A 10,541-nucleotide genomic window follows, 5' to 3' on the forward strand; every position below is an offset into this window, starting at 1 on the left:
CTTTTAAAACATAACACTGCACAGAGGGCTCACGCTCTCCCAGCCCTGACAATGGGGTGAAAGTTTACGACACACTTTCCCCCAGTGACACAGATATCTATGCGCCCACTCGGCCTTTGTTAGGCGCGTTCTATTTTTCGCAACAACACGACCAAATCCACCTCATAGACGGTATGTGTTTGGAGTGCTGTGTGTTTGTGCCGCTGAGATTTAACAGTTATTAATTGCATCAAACCACTTTTGAGGCAACTTTTTCTTCAGATAAAAACTAATTAGAGAAATTTGGGGGTGAAACGGCTTCGTCCCCACCATCCAGAAGAGCTTAAATTTAACTAAGAACAAAGAGATGGAAGACAAAGGTGACTCTTCTTGTTTGAATGGTTCTCAAAATGCCGTGGCTCGCCGTGAGTATAGAAAAATCATCACTGTTTTGTTCTTATTGCTTGCTTTTTGGTGGTAAAGAAGTGGAAGAAACTAAGCCCCACCCAAATCTTGGTCCACCCACCGCCACTGTGTCTGGTGCCTATTTTAGGCAACTGTTCCGTTTGTAACCTTTCTAAAAAGGAAACCAGTGTGATACAGTACGGTAGTTAAAATATTCGTCGCAAGTAGAACGCCCCGGACTCTTTATCCGTTGAATTCTGCGAGTTAGTTTCCTTCAGAGAGTTTTCAACGCTTTCTGACTCATGTAGAGCAGTCCTGTTGCGGACGAACGTTTCAATAAATGTATTATAAGTATGAACGGACAAGCAACATAATGTCAAATTGGGAAAGGCATTTTACACGAATTTCCCCACTTCACGCAAGTTGAAATGGATACCTGAGTACAGACAGCGTAAGATCTTTTCAGTTTGTTAGTGTTTGGGCGCTTAATTAGCTGCTTCAACTGTATGGTTGCCGGGAAGCCGAGAAAGTTTCTGAATGATCTGGGGTCTGCAGGCGAAATACTGTTGTGTAAAGTAAACAGAACATTTTCGTTATTATTAAGTACAATATGAAATAGTTCGATTTAGTCAAACAATACACACTGAAAACAAAAGTGAAAGATCACCGACAGTCCGATTGAACGACTAAGGTACTCCCCCACCCCCTTTTCAACTTCGAGAAGAACAAGCGAAACCCTGTCGAAACACGTAAAATAAGCAGCTAAAGACAACGAAAGCCAGTACTAACACCAGTGCCCTGTTTTGCCCCGAGTAGACCAAACAATCGAATGAACGCACCACTGTTTGCTGCGATAATACATGTACTGGCAGGGGAATACACAGCTCAGGGGCCTCTCGGAGGCTATGGTATAAGATTCCGAGTGCTGATAGCTGGAGGAGTGAGAAGTGTGGTGGCTGAGTTCGACGTCACTACTGGACGTAATGTAATCAGACGCATGTCAGTTTTTTTTGTTGGCATATGCAGTCATTGGTATAAACGTAAAGCTTATTCATCTGCCTTGCTAATGGTTAAAACTTTTTTCTTGAATAGAAGTTGAAATATTTTCCATAGAAGGAGATGTGGTCGCCTGGTAAAAAAGGAAAAAATAGTAAGAAAACGGCCGCCAAAGTTTGGTCACTTCCAAAGCTTCAGTGTCCCTGGAAAATGCAAATTTACATTATTTTGTGCCTTTGATTAGCCTTTCTTTTCCAGTAAAATTCTCACAGAAATTAAATATGTTTTGAAATGGGAATATTATTTTATTATAAGGTGTTGAACACCCCCACCCTAAAAGAATTGAAAAAAATTGCTCAACGGTTGGTAAAATGCCGATTTCTTCGATTTCATAATTTCGACGAGGACCTGATTTCAGGACGATGTAACACAGAGACTCTGTCGGCCATTTCGAAGGCAATATGTATGTATGTGTGTTTGTATGTATGTGTGTGTGTGTGTGTGTGTGTGTGTGTGTGTGTGTGTGTGTTTGTGTGTTTGTGTGTGTGTGTGTGTGTGTGTGTGTGTGTGTGCGTGTGTGTGTGATATATGTATGTGTTCGTGTGTACGTGTTTTAACACCACTATTTTTATCATCTCTCTTTTGAAGCTCTTTTTCGTGGACGTCAACGCCTCAGCAGGGGAGGTCGCTGAGAAAGAACTCAAAGACCTATATGGCGCTGATAAAGTGCGGTTCTGTCCCTTAGATGTCACAGACAAAGAGAAATATGAAGGTACTGAAACTCAAGTTCTTATACACATATACTGGATGTATGATATATAGGCCTACTGTACATGCAGATAGATAGATAGATAGATAGATAGATAGATAGATAGATAGATAGATAGATAGAAAGGTAGATAGATAGATAGAAAGGTAGATAGATAAATAGATATATAGAGAGATAGAGAGACATGTGTTTTATCTATGATTATGAATAAATAGTTTGTTGTTTTTCTATAGGATAATACAAAATACTATTTCGAAATTATTAATCCCTCAAACTTCATATTGTCTAACAGCAGCATCACGATCACCACCATTTTCTCCTTCAAGGATTATGATAGCAATAACAACAGTGCAAGCGCAATGCCCACAAACATAAGCACTTTTGCATTCCTGCAAAATGGTCTGTTGATGCGATAATTACGATGATGAGATCATCAAAACTCGCCCAAAAAAGTCAAGGAACAGCTTGTGTTTTCACCTGTCAAATTCAAACTTCAATATCTCACAAACCCGTTATGATCAGTCTACCAAACTTGGCACACGCACTGGCGACAAGACACAGTTTGCCTGTACGGAAAATTTGCCAGCACCAGCTTCATAGCGACGACGCAGGGCATTCTGAAACACAGCCGAAAAGCAGGAAAAATGGGCTAAATTTCTCTGACTCAGCAGCTTTGGCATAGGGACTGTTAGCTAAAACTAAGCTTGGCACGTGCTAAACAGATGTCTTAGCTGTGAAGATGGCTCACTTACAACCCTTTATAAACCAGCGTTTTTCTGCCATGTTTCATTACAACACGATGGTCCGACAACACTCGCTGCCTGACGTCAACAGAGGACGAACCCTTACCTGGCTCCAAGATGGCTCAACGTTCCCAGTTGTTGCACATCGATTTAGGGTGTCTCCATCAGTCATATAGAGGCTGCAAGAACGATGGCGAGCGACCGGAAGGGTCCCGGACAGGCCTCGACCAGGATCGCCCCGTTTGACCAACAACGATGGCGAGCGACCGGAATCGTCCAGGACAGGCCTCGACCAGGAACCCACCGACTGACAAACATCAGCAACTACGGGTGACAGCCCAAGGCACACGCCGCCCAACAAAGCAGCTCGCCAGGCGTGCCAGGTTAGCTTCTTGTGTCCCTGCCATGCGCCCAAGGCACACGCCGCCCAACAAAGCAGATTCAACCTGCTGGACCCAAACAGGCTAGCCCTCGTCTGGAGGCGCCGAGGAGAGCTGCTGCACCCTGTGAAACAGGCGAGCCCACGTCTGGAGGCGCCGAGGAGAGCTGTTCCACCCTGAGTGCATCCAGCAGGTGGTGCCCTACTTTGCAGGGTCCGTTCTGGTATAGGGAGGCTTCTCAGCTCACCACAGGACCCCGTGTACCATATACAGGGCAATTTGACCTCGGCTAGGTACAGGGATGAAATTCTGCGTCCCCTTGCTGTTCTTCTCCTGAAGCAGATTGGACCCCAGGCTGTACTGCAGGACGGCAACGCCACGCCATATCGCGCACGCGTCGTGGGGGACTTCCTGCAGCAGCGAGCTGTCACCTGCATGGACTGACCAGCTTGTAGTCTGGATTTGAACCCAACAGAGAACATTTGGGATCACATTGACCGGTGGATAAGGGACAACCACCTTCCTGCACAAAACCGCCAACAACTCTTGGGCTACCTCGTCCAGGAGTGCAGAACCTACCCCAACAAGTTCTCCGAAGGCATGTCCTGTCCATGCATCGACGCTGTGCTGAGTTTTTGATCAAACGAAGTGGCTACATCTACTATTGACAATGTTCATGAAGAACTTTGGCTGTTCAGACTTTTGAAATCCTACCAGTGTGACTTAAACTCATTTTACATAAACTTCTCGTTGTTGTTGAAATCTGAAATTGTTCACACCTAATCTAGAGAGTCGAAAGCATCTTGTGCGAAAAAATGAATAACTTCGGATAAACTGTTCTTCAGTAATCTTTCTTTGAATTTTTGTTGCTTGACTTTTTTGTGCGAGTTTAGATATAATAGCGCTTCAATCTGAAGAATTTCAGGATTGTGCACTGACTAGCAACAGTAAGCTTCATAGGAGTCAAGGACATTAATCGAAACCAGCCGGGAAAAAAAAATTGAACAAAACGTCCCTTGACCAATATTCCCCCTCCCAAAACAAACCCACGCATATTAACTAACTAACTAACTAACTAACTAACTAACTAACTAACTAACTAACTAACTAACTAACTAACTAACTAACTAACTGACTAACTGACTAACCAACTAGCTAACCTCACAAACAACTAAATGCATGGATAAATTTAAAAAATGAATAGATAAATAGATAGATAGATAGATAGATAGATAGATAGAAAGATAGATAGATAGATAGATAGATAGATAGATAGATAGATAGATAGATAGATAAATAGATAGATTCCGAGGAAAGAACACATTAAAATTACTACTACAAACATTCTGTTTCAGAGGTCTTCGAAACTGCCGTGTCTCATTTTGGCTGTGTGGATGTGATGGTCTGCAATGCCGGTATCCTGAACGAGAGCACTTGGGAGCTCATGATACAGGTCAACTTGGTACGTCACACGGAACTAGAAAAACAAGTGCAATTCAGCACAAACGGTAACATAAAATATCTTATGTAAACATCTTACTACGGGAAGCTGAGAATCGAGAGGAGTGGAAGAAATCAGGTGAAAAATCTGCAGTGGTGCCACAACTGTAACAGTTAGCCAGACTCGCGAGGGGTATGTGAAGGATAAAGTAGAATATTAAAATTTATTACAGTTGTACCTACCTAAGTAGGTCCATTTTTAAAGGGGTTTGGTAGCTCTTCACTCATTTGGCTCGATCTAGTCAGAGATAAGACTTTATGAACCAGAGCACCTGTCAAATGAATACCCGCTCATTGTGTACTTATTTCTTTTTATTTTCTAGGGTTGTCCGTGCACTGCAGACTGCAGGGTGTAGACCTCCAACAACAACATCCACTCTGTTTTATCAGCTGTTTTCATGTCCAGTTTGTACCCATCCGCTCTCTGACGCCATCTTGCCACCTTCTTTCTGGTCTTCTTCTTAATTCTTTTCTTGTCCTTTGTATCTATCTATCTATCTATCTATCTATCTATCTACATATCTATCTATCTGCAGATGTCGACAGTGAGAGGAACAAAACTGGCCTTAGAGCACATGAGAAAAGACAAGGGCGGCCGAGGAGGGCGAATCATCAACATAAGCTCTATCATGGGTAAGGTCTTGCAATTCACGGCCACCGTCCTAAAAAACAGGAGGTATAACCCTTTTTGCTAATGGGGTGCCACCGAGTTTTCTCAGGGTGCCATTCGCTTGCTAAGTTCTGTCAGGATTTGAAATAACAGGTTTTTAAAAGTACTCAGCTCTCTGTTGTGCCGATCCATCGACCTTGGGTTTATTTTAGCAGGTACTCACTGGTGGGTTTACAGAGTAGTTTGTCTTTGAAGTGACCGACTTTTTGTTGAGTGCACTGTTAACTAATATGGAAATCAGACACAATAAGAGCTCTAAAGATAAAAGTACTCCAAGCTCCGTGTTTGTTGGGTTGTCTGTGCGTATGAGTAAACAGAAACCTGTCAACACAATGACGGTATATTTGTGCTTGGAGAAATAAAAAGGAAGTGACTATCCTCCTCAGTGGTGAGAACAGCCTGTGTCAAGCTATTCTCATCCCCTCAAAACAACAACAATAAAAAAAATAAAGAAACCAACGAACTACACTTTGGCTATACGAGAACGAAACGTCGAGCAGAATGGTTTTTTTTCTGATACATACCAGTACTCATAATTATAGCTTAAATAATTTAAGAAGGCCATTTGGTTACCCCCCCCCCCAACAAATTAAGGCTATGGCAACGGTAATCAGTAGTTGGTCAACATGAGGAAACAAGCGCCAGACACACGAGTCATTTCCCAACCACATGCGGCAAGCCACCCTAGGCCCAGGTGATTTTATCTGCCTGCGAGAGGTCAGGGGTGAGTCCTCGCCTCATGCCCACATCTGCCTAGTGATGAGAATATCGGACTATGAGCTATTCTCACCATATAGGTGGCCAAATAAAAAACAGACGCACAGAAACAACAGAGGGAAATAAAAGATGACAGATCTGTCAATGGCGCCCGCCACTCCCAACACCTTCCACGAACCACAACCCGGACTCTGCTTTAGATTTATCTGTTTTAATGCTTTTATTTAAAAAATATTTTTTGTTATGGTTCGGGAGCCGAGACACTGAGTGGACTGGAGATTTGAAGAAACAAACATGACTGAATGAGATCGTAAAGTATGAGTTATAACCCCCTCATTTCACACACGAAAAACGTTTCTGGGTGCTACAAAGAAGAAAAAGTGGGGGAAGAGAAGATAGAGACGGTACACCACACATGCGCAACTGGGCATAGAAATCTACTACTGAAGGGTCTGCACTCCTAGGGAACTGAGTAGAAAAGGTCACTACGTGGAATGAAGGAAATTTTGGATTGGGCTGGTAGATTAGGTAGATGAAATGGGACAGGTAGACTGGAATAGCGAAAGGTCAGTAGAATGGGGCTAGGGAATGAGGCTGGTACAACGCCTTCTGTATTATAGAGACGGCAATAGGTTAAGGGCATATTGGGGTGGAATGTAGGCTTACTAGTGGAATAGGGTCAGTGGAATGTGTCTGGTGGGAATGGGAGCAAAGGGATTTGGAAGATTCACGGAGAGCAAATACATTTCACTCTATAATCTTGTTTGCACGGCCTATCACATTCAATGCTACGTATTCCATTGTTTTGAGACCTCATAAAACTTTGATGTGGTTGCTTGTTTCGATTTTAAGAATTGAGGTAGAAGCCTATAGTTCTAAATTTTGCCTCAACAAAAGCCGCAAACTGGCATCTACAAACACATGTACGTGTTAGGGATTAAAAGATCTAAAACATATTCCAGTATAATTCTTAAAACATTAAGAAGACTATTAGATAAAGTAACATAATATTGAGGTTTATTTCTCAGGTCTCTATGACCACAATTCTCAACCTATCTACGGAGGGACGAAGCAAGCAGTGAGGTCCTTCACTTCTTCCATGGCGGTGAGTAGTTATTGTGTTGCAAGCGCAGTAAAACGCTAACTAAAAGATAAACGGTAGAGACGACAAAGAGTATCAGCATTACAAAATGAAACCAAGCAAGGCATATTCTTTCTAAATCTGTGATCCATATCTACTGGTGCTGAATTAGAAAGCCAAGGCCAATCCTATTCGCTGTTCCGACCCAACACTGCAGACCTGACAACTTGAACAAGTCATCATCAAGTGTCATATCTGTTGCAATCATCGTCGATCAAGGTTCTCCATTCATTGCTTTGCTTGGATACTCTTTAAAAAGCTACATTATCCTGATTTCCATGAGTTTTTGATACGCCTGGTTATCTCAAAGTGTTGGAAGTACTAGATTATTTCTCAGTGAAGTAAAAAGTAAGCTTGTTGATCATTATGTGCGGAACATAGAGGTAGAAGTCTGTTCCGAGTATAATTTATTCTCTCTTACAATTCTGTTTTAAGAAACAGCTGAGTATATCACCAACCTCCCACAGTATTGGAACAGAAGAGTCATAGCTTTGTTAAAAACTCATAGCCTTCCATTAAATAACAATATGTAGCAGTGGAAATTAAGAAATTTGCCCTAATGTGAAATTGGAGATGAATTTCACTTATTTTCTATTATCCATACTTTGTCCATCAAAGGAAATTGTTAATTCTTCCCAGCGTGACTCGGCCTAGTGACAGAAATGTGCAATGTTTGACCCACGATAAGAGATATGTGCACAAACTTTACTTTTTCATTATGGAAACTTTATTTATCAAAGGAGTGTTTTATATGGTGTGATGTGGGCCAATGACATTAAACACTGAATCAACTTACTATTATCCTGATCTTTCCGCGTTACCCATCTGTTGAGGTTCTCCAGGTAGGTAGCTCTGGGTCTTCCACTGCCTTCTTTGCCTTCAATTTTGCCAGTGAGAGCAAGACGTTCCGGACCTTTATGTCTATTCAGGTGTCCCCAAAACGGCATTTGTCTTTTCCTGGTTGTTTTTATCAGTAAGAGTCCTGCGCAGGCCTCTTCAAGTACTACCTCATTTGATTTCTTTTCCTTCCAATATATTATCAGCAGTCTTAAGTGAACAAGTATCACCACGCCTTGTTTGACTCGACAGATGCAGCCAAACCTTGTGAGCTCGACAGGTGTGGAATTGGCCTGCCTGTGTCCGGATGCCACCTGTACTAACCTGATGATCAAGTTAGACAATACAAAACTTTTCAGCCTAAATAACACTGAACACTTCGACTACGACAGTGTCAAAGATCACCTTGTCAACAGAATGATGCAGTGAGTTGGGAAGCGGAGACTTGCCTTTTCCCCCCCTCTCTGTTGGTATCAATTCTTATTTAGCATATTAGATGCTACCGTGTGATATAATAATACATTTTATCTTTGGTGTGCATTGGACCTTTTCCATACGACAAGTATCGAGACTGTTTTTGTGTGTGTTTTTTCTTCCCATTATTTTTTATGATTCAAGAGAAAGAGAGTGAATATTGAGAGAGGAAGAGGTACAGGGGGGTAGGAAGGGAATAAACGAAAGTGAACGAGTAATATTCAAGAGAGACAGGCAGAACGAAGGGGAGAGAGAGAGAGAGGTGGGGGATAGAGAGAAAAAAAAGAGAGAGAGAGACAGAGAAAGAGAGAGAAAGAAAGCGAGAGGGAGAGAGAGGGGGATAGAGAGAAAGAGAGAGATAGAGTAAGAGAGAGAGAGAGAGCGAGGAAGCGAGAGAGAGAGAGAGAGAGAGAGAGAGAGAGAGAGAGAGAGGGAGAGAGAGAGAGAGAGAGAGAGAGAGAGAGAGAGAGAGAGAGAAAGAGATAGAGGGGTAGAGAGAAAGAGAGAGAGAATGTGTGTATGTGTGTATGTGTGTATGTGTGTGTGTGTGTGTGTGTGTGTGTGTGTGTGTGTGTTTATGCCTGTGTAGGCAAATTACCACCCAAACGCATTCGGTGCCCTTGGCAAACCAACAGATCTCCATGTCTACAGAGAATATAAATAAAATTAAATCAAGGGTTGTATTCTAGTTTCATTTGTCATCTGCAAGTGATGACATATCATAATATTGCCATCTATGATGATTTAGGTGTCGCAAAGAACGCTGCAGAACATGTTCTGTTTCGTTTCTGAAAGGGGAGTTCCTTAAGAATAAACTTTGTACCACTAACAGATACACCACTATTATAGATAGCACCGAACGTGCTTTTCTCCTTATTTTTCCCCTCTGTAAAAAGAAAATAATTCGTGTCACAGAAAGAGGGGCGATACGATACGAGTTATATGATTCTTTGGTAATATAGACCCACTAACTATATTGTATTTTTGCTCATACAGAATCCCCACGGTAGTAAACGCCTTCCTGAAGCTTCTTCAGCTGCAAGAAATGAACGGCGCGATTCTGCTGACCACTAAAACCTCAACCACTTTCCAGAGGATGTCGTGTGATGACCAGGGAGAGGAGTTCCCTCCTCCCACGACGGAGTGACGATACCACCAAGCTTCTTAGTAACATCTTTTCATAATATCACGTTACTGCATAATTCTGATTAAAATTGGCTGTGTGTTGGAATGCATATTGCTAAGAATTTTCTAGGATAGACGGACTTTGGGTATAATTTCATATAATATACCCCAAAAAAACCCTGAGTATTTTCCTGAGTTGTTTTCATTTTTCTCTATTCACAATGTGTTCTTGTTATTGCATTGGCTCAATTAAAAAAGCCACAACACGCTTATTGGTTGCTTATGCATTAAACAAGACAAAAATGATATGCTGTTAAAACGTGAATTGAATCATGCTTTTTTGCACACATGTTAAGTTGGTCTGGCCTATAAATTCTCTGCCCTAAAATGTTTGATTGAATGTTGCATAGTCTGACTATCTAGATGCCAAGATTATCTGCGGAAAATCGAGAAAGAGCTGTTGGACGTGTGCAAGCTGGTGAGAGCCCTTATCAGGTGGCAACAGTCCTGGGAGTGCATGCCAGCACTATCTACCGCCTGCAAAACAAATTCCAGGCAACCAATTCCACGAGAGATCTCCAAAGAAACAGAAGACCTCGACTGACAACAGCTTCCCAAGACCGCTTCGTTGTGCGTCAGCATCGCCGAGATCTACGGTTGTCTGCCTCTGAGACAGCTCAGAACACCATAGGAGCACACGGTAGAGCCTTGAGTGACCGCACCATACGCGGCCGACTTGTTGCCAGGTGGCTGCATTGTCGGCGTCCGGAGCAGAGAGCACCCCTGAACGTCCATCATCGACAAG

At 42.4% G+C, this 10,541-nt stretch overlaps 1 protein-coding gene across 1 annotated transcript in view; it reads left to right on the forward strand.

The window, feature by feature from the left end:
* Positions 1-9,786, forward strand: part of LOC101864512 (15-hydroxyprostaglandin dehydrogenase [NAD(+)]) — a gene marked incomplete at its 5' end in the record, with an annotated part of 23,434 nt that extends 13,648 nt beyond the window's left edge. The window contains 6 exon segments of the mRNA XM_005092850.3: positions 2,029-2,152; positions 4,628-4,734; positions 5,309-5,405; positions 7,188-7,264; positions 8,390-8,562; positions 9,608-9,786. Of these exon segments, the coding sequence (XP_005092907.1) occupies positions 2,029-2,152; positions 4,628-4,734; positions 5,309-5,405; positions 7,188-7,264; positions 8,390-8,562; positions 9,608-9,758 (729 nt within the window). The 3' untranslated portion in view covers positions 9,759-9,786.
* Positions 9,787-10,541: the final 755 nt, after the last annotated feature.

The sequence above is a fragment of the Aplysia californica genome, unplaced genomic scaffold (assembly GCF_000002075.1).
Source record: "Aplysia californica isolate F4 #8 unplaced genomic scaffold, AplCal3.0 scaffold00054, whole genome shotgun sequence".
Lineage (NCBI taxonomy): Eukaryota > Metazoa > Mollusca > Gastropoda > Aplysiida > Aplysiidae > Aplysia > Aplysia californica.